Source organism: Camelus dromedarius, chromosome 2, assembly GCF_036321535.1.
Source record: "Camelus dromedarius isolate mCamDro1 chromosome 2, mCamDro1.pat, whole genome shotgun sequence".
Taxonomy (NCBI): domain Eukaryota; kingdom Metazoa; phylum Chordata; class Mammalia; order Artiodactyla; family Camelidae; genus Camelus; species Camelus dromedarius.
The window spans coordinates 51,342,387-51,357,182 of record NC_087437.1 but is presented as its reverse complement, the minus strand read 5'-3'; the positions used below and the strand labels follow the sequence as shown (position 1 = coordinate 51,357,182).

At 43.1% G+C, this 14,796-nt stretch overlaps 1 protein-coding gene across 1 annotated transcript; it reads right to left on the bottom strand.

Annotated features, from left to right (window-relative positions):
- Window positions 1-7,926: 7,926 nt before the first annotated feature.
- Window positions 7,927-13,069, bottom strand: LOC105085893 (5-hydroxytryptamine receptor 3C-like). The gene is given in 11 exon segments (XM_031455428.2): window positions 7,927-8,196; window positions 8,310-8,524; window positions 8,709-8,932; window positions 9,297-9,457; window positions 9,761-9,930; window positions 10,200-10,309; window positions 11,053-11,097; window positions 11,527-11,660; window positions 11,663-11,692; window positions 12,993-13,038; window positions 13,040-13,069. Coding segments are annotated over 11 exon segments (1,368 nt in total). The 3' UTR covers window positions 7,927-7,993.
- Window positions 13,070-14,796: the final 1,727 nt, after the last annotated feature.

Sequence of the window (14,796 nt, the reverse complement as noted above, 5' to 3'; positions counted from 1 at the left end):
TCTGCCATTTTGGTTTGGTGGTTTTCTATGATATTTCTCTCAATTTCCTCTTTTTAAAAAATGTGTCTTAACTCCATTTTTATGTTTTGTGGTTACTTTGAGGTTTGTATAAAGTGTATCATAGATAAAATAGTTATTTTCTGCTGATAGCATCTTATCTTCATTTGCCTATACAGCTTCCATCTTTTTACTCTTCCCCTTCTATTTTTTTGTTCTCTCAAATTATCCCTTTTCATGTTATTAGTTTGTTATCAAATTGAAATAGCTGTAGTTATTTTTATGCTTTTATCCCCCTTTTAACCTTTATGCTGTAACAAAGTGTTTAAAAACCTATTCTGATAAAGAGTTACAATTTTCTAATTCTGTCTATTTATCACCTTGCTCAAACTTCTATATTCTTTTGCTTTTTTAATTTATGGTAGAAGAGCTCCTTTCAACATCTTTTTTTTTGTAAGGAAGGTCTAGTGTTGATGAATTCCCTCAGCTTTTGTTTGTCTGGAAAAGACTTAGTTTCTTCTTCATATCTCAATGACAACTTTGCTGGATAGAGTATTCTTAGGTGAGTTTTATCTTTCAGCATTTTGAGAATGTCATTCTAAGGGGGAGGGTACAGCTCAAGTGGTAGAGTGTGTTCTTAGAATGCATGAGGTCCTGGGTTCAATCTCTAGTACCTCCGTTTAAAAAATTAAATAAACCTAATTCCTCCCCCCTCCCCTCGACAAAAAGGAATGTCATTCTACTCCCTCCTGGCCTGTAGAGTTTTTTTCTGAGAAATATGCTGATAGACTACTGAGGGTTCCTTTGTAGGTCACCATTCTTTTTTTCCCTGGCTGCCTTCCTTTGTCATTGACTTTTGACATTGATTTTAATATAATGTGTCTTGGAGAAGGTCTTTTTGCATTGAGGTAAGGAGGTGTTCTCTTAGTTTCATGAACTTGTGTATCCAGTTCCTTCCCTAAGTTTGGGAAGTTTTCAGTTATTATTTCTTTAAATAAACTCTGTTCCCTCTTCCCTGTCTTCTCTTTCTGGAATACTCATTTCCCTAATTTGCCCTTCCTAAAAGAGACAGGTAGCTCTTATAGAATGTTCTCATTTTTAAAGTATCTTATTTCTCTTTCCTCTTCCATTTGTTTCATTTCTAGATTTCTATCTTTGATCTCAATAATTCTCTCTTCCATATGGTTGCTCTATTGTCAAAGCTTTCTTATGCATTCTTTATCTTGTTTATTAAGTTCTTTAGCCCCAGAATTTCTGTTTGGTTCTTTTTTGAGTTTCAGTCTCTTTGTTAAAGTATTCCTTCTGATCATTACTTATATTTCTGAGCTTATTAAACTATCTTTCTGAGTTTACTTATACCTTGGTGAGTTTCCTCATGACAGTTATTTTGAATCCTCTGTAAGTTAGATAAGTATACTGTGATTTTAAGTTTGATTTCTGGAGAATTGTCATTGTCTTTTTGTGGTATGGTGTTGGCTATGATTCTTCATAATGCTGGATAAACTATTCCTCTGCCTGCACATTTGAAGTAGTGACAGGTTAGAGGCCCTTCTTTTATTTTCCAGTAGGTGGCGCTATAGCACACGGTTTTGGTTTCTCAACCTGGGCTGCCTCTGGTTTTACTTGTCACCACTTTCCACCCTCCATCTCTGTAAGAGATGTGGCCCTTTGCCTTTGTTTTAGTTTCATGTGCCTCTGGGGTCATTGTTGCCTTGCTTCTGCCATTCCACTGTCATTGCCTCCTGGTGCACTGAGATGGTGGGCTCTTCCCTTGCCACTGGGATCCCCTGAGTCACCATATCCACTGCAGTAAGAGGGGAGAGGAGGGAGGGAGGTGGCTGGGTGGGGGGGCTGGATCACGTAGGTGCCTCTGCCTTGCTGGTGCTTTAAGGTTCATGGGCTCTGCCACTGTAAACGGAGGGGCAGGGGCAGGGGTCATGGGCACCTTAGTGGCTGGAGGGTTGGGGTCTCAGGCCCCACTACTGTTGTTGCCCATTTACCTGTGGTTGCTGGGGCTGCCAAAGTCCTGTGTCACTTCTCCTGCTTCTACCAGGCTCTCTGGAGCTGCGAACTCAACTGCCATGGTGGGAGGGCCAGAACTGCAGGCACTGACCCTGCTGTTCCCTCAGTTCTGCCTCCTCTGTGTGTTCCAGCCCACCTACCTTTAGATGTGCAGATGTTTGGAGTTCTCCAGTGTCCTGGTGTGTCAGGCAGAGGCACCTTTGTTGAATTGTGGATATTGTACTCTCTGTAGATTGAAGGGGAGAGATGAAGGGAGTTTTTGACTCCACCATGTTGCTGACGTTACCCAATCAATTCTTTAATATGTATTCCTTTTTATATTTGTATGAGAGTCATGATTTTGCCTTTTTTCTGGATATTGTCTTTAAACAACCCCTAGAGCTTATTCGGATTTCACCAGTTAAACACATATCGATTTGTGTGTGTGTGTGTGTGTGAATAAGCCAGTTTCTGAGGGTTCCAGTGAGAGACAAGGAAATCATGAGAGCTTTGGAAAATCTTTTGGCTGATGGTGGCCACAGTGAAGACTGACACCCTGACGTTAAGAGTTATCAAATAGAGTGAAGTAGGATAAGACCTTTGGTGGGCATCTTTCTGGATTCAGAGTCTAATGCTTTGTTTTTCATGGTCAAGAATTACAATTTCTGCATTCCTTGGCCATGACTTGGATGTGCTAAAACAAGATTAAGAGTTAGACAAAATTGGGTTCAGAGTGGTTCTACTACTTACTTGCTATGTGATCCTGGGGAAGGATCTTATTCTCTTTCTACCTGGGTATCCTTATCTGTAAACTGGGAATAAGGCTAGTATCTACCTCATAGAATTGTTGTGAGGATCAAATGACATAATGACTGTAATAGACTTGACATATAGAAAGTACAGTTGACCTTTGAACAACTCAGGAACTAATGGCAGCCGCCCTCTGTGCAGTTGAAAATCTGCTTGTAACTTAAGATCGGCTCTCCATATCCATGGTTCCTCTGTGTCTGCAGTTCCGAATTGGCAGATTCAGCCAACCCCAGATTCAACCAACCTTGGTTTGTGTAGTACTGCAGAATTTACTATTGAACAAAATCTGTATAACTGGACCTGCTCAGTTCAAACTCATGTTGTTCAAGGGTCAGCTGTACTCAGTGAATGATGGCTATTATTATGAAAGTAATTTTTCTATGTCCAAATCAAGGAAAGGCCTAAACTAACAACCTTTTATTGAAAACAGCAGAAGCCACTATGTCTCTGTTTTACTTTAGACCCATCAATACTCAAACATGCAGAATTCTTGTCCTCAACAAGGACCAATGGAATAATAGTTCATAAACTCATCAACTTCAACACCAGGTCAATGATGAAAATCACAGGTGCATGTTAGTTGATACTTGTTCTTTGTTTTCTTTGCAACTTTTATTTTTTTTTATGTAACTATGTCTTTTTAAAAACTAATTAATTAATTTAATTGAAGTATAGTCAGTTTACAATGTTGTGTCAGTTTCTGATATGCAGCATAATGGTTCAGTCATACACATACATAGATATAATAGTTTTCTTATTCTTAACTATGTCTTTTAATAAAGGCAATTCCCTGCATCTATGAATGTACTTTTATTTATAGATTTTATAAGGCTCTTCATATAAATAATTTTACAAATCAGAAAAAAAAATCTAACAATGTGTCCAAATTCTAGTCAGGAAGTTATGGGCAATGTAGGTATCTGTGCATACTATGCTGTTTTGATGTACCCTAGGGTCACTCAGAGGGGTCTGGTAGGATTCCCACTAGTGGGTGGTGAGGGACTCGAATCCAATTCCTTTCTTCAGGTCTTCCCTTAAGGTCTTGCCTTACAAATCACTAAGGACCTGCTAATTTAGGATTGCTAAAATGAGGCATTTGTAAGCTAAAATTCACGTATTGCTCAAGTGTCCTCAGGATTCAAATTTGGCATTCTACTAAGATCCTATATTCTCTGGGAAAGATAAAAAGCTCCTGCCTGCAGACAGACATGGGGACTGTTGGAATTCTCTCAGTTCTCAGGGCTTTTCATCATCAATGTGTTAGCAGCGTTGACCTGAGGTGGTTGAGTTGTTATTATTACTTTTTAATAATGAAGCGCTAGTTTTGTTTCATCATTATCTATTCAGTGTCCTGTGGATTGTTTGATTTCCCCCTTCAGGGTGTTGCAATGCATATTTTCATCAAAAGTACCTTTGCTTAAAAAAAGTAGTTTTGCCTTGTAGTTCAGGAATGTATACCTTATTGTAAATCCACTTATAAAATGGATGTATACAAATTCCCCCCAAATCTGCTTGTGTAGTGATATTATATTGGTGATGAACTTTCAGAGAGTGTAAGCTAGGTACATAACTTTAGTATAATATCAAGACAAGTGTAATAAAAATATTGCCTATTTTAGAGTTTATAGGGCATTGTTTTCTAATTTAAAAGACACATGTAAGCTCATATTTTCTTATGTAGTATATACTAAGCCAATCCATATGTAATTATAGCAATGTTTGCTGTAATTTTAATTTTCTTCCTTTTCAATTCTGTATTATCAGCAGTTCTTATTCGAGTGAGGCATTATGCATGGGTGAGTAAGACGAATTCTATGATCAAAACTCTTTGCAAGATACTGTTCTAAATTCTTTTAGTGGATTATAAATGCTTAGCTTCACAATCCTTAAACATTACACATTAGCAGCAAAATAACCAACATGGGACTCTTCTTCCAATTTCTCACTTTGCTCATCCAAAGGTCCTGGCTACCCTGATCTACCTCCATAAATGCGGAGCTGTCTCTCATGCTTCATCCTAATGTCTCCTGATGATATATCAGTATGATATCCCAGGACACATCTCATCATTATCTCCTCATTCATTTCTCAGCTGGCACAAATGTCACTTTCTCAGAGAGGCCTTCCTGGAACATCCTGTTAATTTTTGTGTCATTCTCTGTCCTATTACCCTGGGTTTTGTTTTTTTTTTTTTGGTTTTTTGTTTTGTTTTGTTTTAGAACAATTACTAGTATATGAAATCATTTTACTTAGTCTGTTACTTTAGAAAATCAGTCTCCTCTTGTCTTATTCATTGCCATATCCTCAGCACTTGAAAGAATGTTTAGTATGTAAGTAAGCTCTTAGTAATGATTGGCTAAATAATGGATAAGTGCTTTTCTCATTCATTCATTCCATGTTGTTGTTCTGGGGACCGGTGATTGGATGGTCCATTGAAGCAGAAGCCCTCATTTAAGCCTAATGGCATGTTGCACTGCCAGCTGACCAGTGGGGATTATCAGCTACCCCAGCCTTGTATTTAGTTCTTCAGTTGCAGAAAATGAAGCAGGGCTGCTATTCTTCGTTGCATCCCCCAACCTCCTCCATCCCCTTGGGAAATAGTCCAAAGCTCTGGGAACTCGTCTTAGGTGTAATGTCTGAATCCCTGTCTCTTATCAAGGAGCCTGAGCTGGTCTGGCTGTGAGGGTTTTACATGATTAGAATTGGTGGAAGCTGTGTGTGAACTGAAGTTGTGAGTGATGTCAACATCAAGGAAGCATGTAGAACTGACAGGTGAGCAGGGAGCTGAGGTCCATGAGCCCCCAGTGAGTCATCCAAAGGTGGAGGAGGGCCAGGGGCAGACACACATGAAAGCTAAATATAGGGATCCAGGAGTCAGAGAGACGGGGAGATGGCAGTAGGGAGCAGCGGAATGAGAGAATAAGCAGGAAGTGGTGGGCAGAGAGAATTTTGTGGTGAGGTTATTTATTTTTTGTTGTCACTTAACACCTTTATTGAGATATAATTTATATGCCATAAAATTCACCCATTTGAAGCACACAAATCCGTGATTTTTTGTATATTTGCAAAGTTATGCAATCATCACCACAGTCTAATTTTAGAACATTTTTTATTATCCCCAAAGAAATCCTGTACCCATTAGCATTTATTCCTCACTCACCTGCCCCTTTGCCCCACCAAGTCCTAGGCAACCACTAATCTATCTTCTGCCTCTGTAGATTAGCATATTCTGGACATTTCATGTAAATGGGATTATATAATATGTGGTCTCTTGTGATTGGTTTTTCTTTTACTTAGCATTTTTTCAAGGTTCATTTATGTTGTAGCCTGTATCATGTGCTTCATTTCTTTTTATGGCCAAGTATTGTGGCCAAGTAATGTTCCACTGTATGGATATATAACATTTTTTATCCATTCATCAGTTGATAGACACTTGGGTTGCTTCCACTTTTTGGCTGTTATAAATAGCATCACTATGAACATTTGAGTACACATTTTTGTGTGAACATATGTTTTCATTTCTCCTGGGTGTATATCTAGGAATGGAATGGCTAAGTCCTATAGTAATTCTGTATTCAATACTTTGAGGAACTGCCAGACTGTGCGCCAAAGTGTCTGCACCATTTTGCATTCTACTGGGGGCTATTTCTGGCAGATGGTTTTATGAGTTTGTTCTGGACACTTGAGCCGCCTGAGTACTACGAGAATGAGCGTGTTGGGATTCTGCTTGGATCCCACTATTCACTGCCACACAAACCCCTGGATCCCATGAGGCCCATTTGCTGTGATTTTGCCTAAATGTCACCCCGGAGGTATATTGTGACCAGTCACATCCCTCCATCTGTTCACACATTCTGCTCACTGCCTCCTCCGCATGAAGCTCTCCTAACCCCTAGCTCAGTAGTTCCGGCTCTGGCTGCACATGATCACATGGGGAGCAGTCAGACATACCAAAGCCAGGGCACTTGCCAAAGTTCTGATTTAATTGGTCTGCGGTGAAGCCTGGGCATTAGGATTTTTTTTAAAATCTCCTCAGATAATTCTGACATGCAGCCAGGATTGCTCCAGCTAGAAGAATCCTTTCTCCTCACCTCTATAGCAGTTTCTCTTTCATGGCACACAACAAAATTTTAAAAACATGTTCTACATTTAATTGAAATCATTTACCATATGTATTTTATTTCTTCAGCTGTGCCGCAAGCTCTTTGAGGACAGGCCTTGTGCTCGATTCTGCAAGTCTCTAGTAGGGTTACCCAAGGACATTTGTTTATAACCTCACCTGGGCTCAATAAACGTTCATTAAAAGCATACCTGAAGCCTATCCCCCGCCAAAAAAACAACTAAAAATAGCAAGAACTGCATGACCTTGGACAAGTTACATAACCTCAGAGCCTCCCATGAAAGACTGGGTTACAACAGCCTCCAGCTGGCATTATTGTGGCATAATGCACAGGAGCCAGCCCAGCCACCCTCCTAAACTTGCAGCCCCCTCCCTATATTCCCGTTCTGCCTTCCCTGATTTGCTTTTTCTCCTTGGTGCTTAGCACATACTCTGTTTCACTTGCCATCTTCTTTACTGTCTCCACCCACCCTCAGTGTAAGCTCTTGTGGATAGAGATTTTTGCCAGTTTGGTTCACTGCTGTACCCTCAGAATTCAGAATAGTGCCTAGCAAATGCTCAATAATATTTGTTAAAATAATAAATATTTTAGCCTATTTTTAAACAGAGATTTCATCCCTACTCCAGTAACATGAGTTACTTTTTTAGTGAATATTTATAGCCTTAATTTTTAAGTTTTTTGGGGGTGGTAGTTTTTTTATTTTATTTTAATGGAGATACTGGGGATTGGACCCAGGACCTCATCATGCTAAGCACAGACTCCACCACTGAGCTATACCTTCCCCCTGTAGTCTTTATTATAAAGCCTTCCTTTTCCAGTAAAAATTATATTTCTAATGTAATCACATAAATACTCTGAATTCATTGTTTTCTGGAAATATAATGTCATTTCTGAGAGTCTGCAGCAGTGGTTCTGTGTAAGCCCAAGGAGGGCTGGAGAAAGGATTGTGGACACATTTGGGACCATTGTACGGAGACTGGAGCAGAGGAACAGGGTCTGGGATGATCAGCTGAAGCCGAGGAAACCTGAACACCGAGTGTTCTTGCACTGTTAGAACTCTGCTGCTAGGTGTTCTGGAGGACGATGACCGTGGTGATGAAGGTGGCCGGGAAGAGCAGGTAGAGGCGGAAGAGCAGGGTGTCCATCACGCGGCTGAACTGCATCCACCAGTCAGCTAGTTGGGCCCTTGTCAGTCCTGAGCCCCCATTCGGCTCTGCCTCTCTGGATCCCAGCTCCTTCCCTCCTAGCTCCCCCGGCGCCTTCTGTCCTGTGGAGAAGACAGACTCAGCCATGAAGTGGGAAGGAGGCAGGATTAGAGAAGTGAGGGACTGGGAAGTTGGGCCTAGTGCAGGGAGTGTGGCCAGTGCAGACTTCCCTTACCAGGCAGGTGGGTGGGTGTAAGGCCTGGGCTCACATTTTCCTTCCAGAGAGCAATGGGGCAGCACTTCCTTGGGCTGGTGCAGCGCAGAAGCAGGGAATGGAGCCAGCGAGGCATGGGTGGGGGCTGGGTGGTGGCCAGGTGCAGCAGGTAGGTGATGAAGATGGTCTCCAGCAGGCTGACCACCATTAGCGACAGACACAGGGCAAAGTAGACACTTGGGTGGCAGGAAGGCGTACACTGAGTGACTTAGGTCCAGAGGAACCACCAAGCCCCTCTTTCCTCTGTCTTACACAGAGAGCCTTTTCTAAGGTGACCACTTTCTCGCTTTGCCTCAGCTGCCTCTGCCAATCTAGCCAGTTCACCTGCCTACCCTGCCTCCTTTTTTTCCTTTTTCCAACAGTGGGATGGGGACCATACTGAGGAGGGAGGTGCCACTGGCAGGGAGTAAGTTGCTCATCGTGGACAGGAAGACTTTGTAGCCCAGCAGAAGTGTCATCTTGAATGGGGCACAGTTCCCAGTTTCGGCTGGCAGGAAGAAGCTGAGGGTGTCGATGGCCATCAGAAAACTATTGGGCACCAGAAAGTTGATAGCGTAGAGGGTGGGCCTGTGCCTTATGGCCACCTTGTGGGGAGGAGAGAGCACTGAGCCAGGGGAGGCTAGGAATAAAAGGAGACCAAGGGGATGATTCCACCCCTTCCTTCCTTGATGTCCTCACCCAAACAGGGCTCTTTCTGGGGCTGGATGAGGAGCAGCTTTCATATGGCTAACAGGACTCCCCATACTCACCAAAGAAAACTTAGGCCAGAGCTGGTAGATTCAGAGAGGAGGGCTGCTTTGGGGGACTCGAGAGAGAGGAAGGCTGTGAGGGTAATGGTGCCTAGGGGCTTTCTGGTCTTAGGGCGAGAAGTGGGAGGCTCTGGGACTTAGAGGGGTCTAATGAGAGAGGTATGGTGGTGGACAGCCATGCCAGAATCTCTGGCCTTACACAGAACATGATCTGGTCAAAAAAACTGGAGCCCACAGACATCTTCGGGGTGGCCTTGTAGATGCACAGGAGCTCCCACTCCCCTTGTGTGTGGCCACTGTCACGCGAGGTGTCCGTTATCTCCCACACTTCCTTGTCCATGCCCAGCAACATGTTTTCCACTGCAGGGGAGACAAACACTCACTTGGCACACATCTGTTCAGCACCCACTCTGAGAGAGATTGCCCACTAACATGACTTCCTTGCTGCCCAATTGCCTCCTTTCAATTCTGGGCTTTCTCAGGAAGTCTTGTCCCCTCCTATGTTCAACTCCTTCCCACCCCACCATCCACACACCCTCATTTAGCAAATACTCCTCTGTCCCTTTTTTATGCATTAAAAAAAAAGACTTCTGTGTGCTTTTTTGTTGTCCCACTGGTTGACCTCATTTTTTACCCCATGTGAGAACCCCCACTGCAACTCACCTGTGTAGAGGAAAGAGCTGAAGGTGAGCATGTAGTTCTGTTGGTCAAAAGGAAAGTAGAAGATGTCCAGGCTGCAGATGCTGGTCACCCGCATTGGTTTGTTATATGCAATGCAACCGTCAATCGTCACATATGTAGAGAGGCCATCCGGGGTCTGATCCACATCCATGGTAAGTAACAGAAAGGAAGGGAGGCAGATGCTCTGGGTTTCACATCAGTTTAAATTTTGCCGTTAAGGCAGTACTTTCCCATGTTGCCACTCCACCATCTCTTCTGCCTACTGCTTTCTCATTTCTAGGGGATAAGTTGATGAGCTGCAATTGTGCTCCTCCCTGAAATAAGTTTTCAGTGGCCCAGGTGCCTGGGTTTGCCCTGCATTGCTCTGGCCTGCTCCTTGCAGAAGGGTCTTCCCCCAGCTCTCCCCCGCCCTGATACCCATGATTCCACAATGAAGATGTCTGGGAGCCACAGGTTCTCAGCTGTCACAGTGAGTTTGTTGATATCACCACATTCTTCTGGGTCCCAGCTGATAGATGGGTGACTCCAGATCTAGAGCACAGGGCCCAAAGGGATGGTTATATCTGAAACCTGGAGCTAGTTTATGTCAATATCTCCTGCCCTTCCAGTCCCTTAAAAATACATACATATGTATGTACTTTTTTTCTAAATGTATGTACTATGGGTGTATGATAAAACTTCAACCATTCCAGAAAGGTATAATATGAAAAGTAATTTTCTGCCTCCTCAGTTCACTCCAACTCAATTCATACCCCCAACTCAGTCCCAATACTAACAGTTTCTTGTATATCATTCTAGGAAAAAAACAGATATTCCAGTATTCATTTTTATTTATACAGATAGAATCATACTGTGCACATTGTTATGCATTGTGCTTTGTTTGTTTGTTTGTTTGTTTATTAAACCACATTTCCTTTTAAACTCTGATTCCTCTTCCCTTTCTGGTGATAATGTCCCTCTTCTCTGGCTAACAAAATCTTATTGGCCTTTCACTTCCTGCTCAAAGGGACTCTTAAGCTAAGTGCTAGATACATTTGGGACTTGAAGCTGATTTAGGGGCTTCCAACTGTATTGCCCTCCTTCCTGTTTTATCCATCTGTCTTTCAAAGTTGATTGGCATTCCAGAAAGCAATTTGTCACCAGCACTAGCCCCATTCTGGTTGGATTTGGTATTCTCTTGGGCCCTGTCAATTTCAACAAAATGTGATTTTTGCAAACAGAGCCAGAAAATCAGACAAGGAGAAAGAGGGAAGAAGAAAGCTGAGCTTACATACCAACTTTAACCACAGAAATGACGTCCGCAGCTGAAGTTGTGCATACTGACAAAAAAGAATACCCATCCAGGATCATTACTGTCATGAAATTAGGTCCTAGTCTACCCCTTACCTTTGTTTCCTAAGTGGTCCCCTGTGACAGTTCAGCTTTTCAATTGCAAGTCCCAAAAGAAAGGTCAGAAAAATGCAGGTTGTATAGAGAATGGAGGGAAAAAACAGCAGGGGAGCCCACTGGGAATCTGTTTTTTAATAGGTTATTCCCATAAGAGCAAGACTCAAGGACAAATGGTCCCTACAGAAATGTCACTGCAGCATTCCCCTTCATGTCCCTCCACCCCAAAGGTGAACATCTAGCTTGTATAGAATCCATTCAGGGAACTCACTGCTCACCACCGGACAGGTGCAATGTTGGGCTGACAGGGTTCTTGCTTCCTGTTAGCAGCCTATGGGAAGAATGTAGGAGTCCAAACTCGCCACTTCCAGGGTGGCAGACAGGGTGAGGGAGATGTTGACGTGAGTGGAGATGCTATAGTTGATGACTGGACAGAAGTCCTTCTGGTTAAATATAGCCTGGAAGACAGCAGGGTCTACCCCATGCTGGTCAAAGCTGAGCAATTGATGGTGAAAGTGTTTGCCTTTCCTGCAGAGAGCAGAGACCCTGTGAGATGGAATAGGGTTTTTGTGTTTTCTAAGTGAGAGGAATGCCAGGGCTGGGGCCTGAGAATCTCTCTTCAGAGAAACAAAATGTAGGCATGGGGTGAGCATGTGAGCCCCTCCTTCCTGGGCCAAGACTAACAAAGGCTACTTTCTTCCTGCCAAGGCTGGGGAGGATGGGCTGGGCTGGTAGGCAAATGGTGGAAGTCGATGTGGTGAGCTGAGTCAGGGCTCAGACCATTCTTCCTGTGCTTTTGCTCCCATATAGGCCTACCCATATCTGTATGCAAACAGCCTCTCTAGGGAGGCCTGTGCCTTTCATAGTCTTAACTCTAAAGTTTTGGTTTTGTCTGACCATGCTTTTTTCTCTCTAGCTTATGATTCTACCTCACAGACACCAACAAAATTCCCCTAAAATTTTGTTTCTCAATATTCCCTTCCCACTTTCATGTTTTCTCATTTCCTAAAGGAAAAGTTTGGAGAGAAGTAAACATGAGTGTGGTGTAATATGGGTGGGGACTTAAGGAATGTAATATTCAGTGTGAGTTTCTTGACTACTTACAGTGTTCTGTGCTCTGTGACCTTCTTCAATCCAATGACTTCCTCCAAGATCTGTGGGAGGCATTTCCAGCATCTTCAGCTTGACAAGACGTCACTGATCATCCACTATGTGGTTGATGGAGCTGGATGATGAAACGTAAAAGCCCTTCTGGCCACCTCGCCTGCACCCCAAGCCCAGATGCCTCTGTGGCTATTCCTGTAGTCATAGCCCAGCAAGTTCTCTCCCGTTCTCGTGTCTCTTTTACTGTTCCCCTATACCACTTACTGCACAAGGCACACCTCCAAACTAAGGAGAAACATATCTCAGGGGAAGCAAATGTCATCCTTTCCCCTCCACATCCCCTCCTCTACAAGATCTCCCCAAGTAAGGTGGGGAAGGAATTATGTTACTGTCAACAGGACCCAAGCTACCCTGTTCATAGTTACTAATCTTGGTAGAAAGGGAAAGTTGAACATCATAAAGGGATGGGATCAGAGAGGTGGTAAAATGGGAGAATAGACAAGTTGGTTGATACTTATGCAGGCAAATAAGAAGGGGCTGCGTGTATCGATCAGTGAGAGGGGTTTTTCATCTGTCCCCAAAGGAAGACAAAACGTAGATACTACATAGAAAGGAAGTGTTTAACCCAGCTATTTTAGATGCTTTCTAGTTCTGGGGATGAGAGGGTTTTCAGATTTTTCCCAGAAAAGCATTCCTATCTTTCCCTGTTCTCTCCCCATCTTACCTTGAAGCATAGGGCTGACAATGAGGCAGACGAGGAATCTGCCCCCACCCTCCGATGGCAGACCACCCCCCTTCCATCCTCTTCTTCTGGACTCTTCTCTGGGGACTCACCTGGAGCCCCCAAACCCTGGAGCTTAAAGGAGTCTGGACCACACCTTGGTTCCTGGTTTTGAATACTGCTCATGACAGGTGACCACTCCTTGGTGAGAGGCTGTGGCCAGAGAGGTCACAGCAGAGTGTCCTGCTCTGACTCTGTCCAGGTGTGCTTTCTGGTCTCCAGGAGGAGAGGAAGTTGGGCCAAGTCTAGGAGAGAAGTATCTGTTTAGCAGCCTTGTCTAGATAGGTGGTTTTGAACCTGAGTTACAAGGACCTTTCAGAGAAAATGCGGGACTTGGGAGATGGGGCAGGTGAGGTCATTGATAAAGGGTCTCATCAGGTCCTTCTGGAACTAAATGTGCCTCAGAGAAAGGGAGTGGACCCCTGGGAAGGGGATGGGTATTCTCTCTTGTGGTGGGGACACTTGCTAATTTTGCAAGGCAAGACCATGTAATTATTTTATTGCAGACCTAAAAATATATCCTTTACCCAGCTATGGACATTAGGGATTACTGTCAGTACTGGTTAAGATGCTTGCTTGAGAAGGTAAGCTCCTTTTTTGTGACATAAACCTAACAGAATCCTGTCCCTGCAGCTAGCACCACCATCCAGATCTGCATCATCCCTCATCTGTACTATGGGAATAGCTTCTTCACAAGGTTTCCTCTATCCAGTTTCCCCCAATCTAATCCTTTATTTTGCCATTTCCCCTAAAACAGGACTCTCCTGCTTATCCTTCTTTATCTAATGTCTCTAAGGACCTGCACCCTGGCACCATCAAGTAATGTGTGTGAGTAGCAAAATCATTTGATAAGCTTTTTTAAAATACCAGCACTCACACCATCCCACTCCAGTGGAGGGCTGTGTGTTTATTTAAAAGCTCCCCAGATGGTTCTGATTCACACTCACTTTGTTGAAAACCTTTGAGCTGGGCTATATTGAGATACCACAATCACTTGATATTGATACACTTAAGGTACAGAACATTAACACCAGGATCTTTCATGTCACCCTTTTATAGCTACAACCACCTCCTTCCCCATTCACTCCACCACTTGGCAACCATTCATTTGTTCTCCATTTCTATACTTTTGTCATTTCAAGGATGTTATACAAATCAAATCATACAGATATAACCTTTTGGGATTGGCTTTTTTCACTCAACAAAATTCTCTGCAGCTCCATCCAGATTGTTACACATATCAGTACCCACCCCCTTTTCATTGCTGAGTAGTATTCCATGGTGTCGATGTACCACCATTTGTTTATCTGTTTAACTGGTAAAGGACTTCTAAGTTTTAAGGGAAAACACTTATTTCCTCTATTTTACCCACAGGACTTCAAACACCAAATATGTGGGGTTTCCCCCCTCACATCAAGCAATTCTGACATTAACTACCCAGGGTTAGTGCAGACCCCACAGGTAAAAGTCTCATCCCCACAAGACTGCTCCCTACTTCAGACACGTCACAAACCCAAGCTTCCCATAATTCTGAACAACTGACTATGAATTGGCGGTTCCCATAACCCCGTCCTCAGGTTTGACAATTTGCTTTAGTGGCTCACAGAACTCATGAAAATACTTTTGTTTACTGGTTTATTATAAAGTGCATAATAAAGGATACAGATAAACAGCCAGATGAAAAGATATACAGGGCGAGGTCTGGAAAGGTCCTGAGTGCCAGAGCTTCTGTGGAGTTGGGATGCAC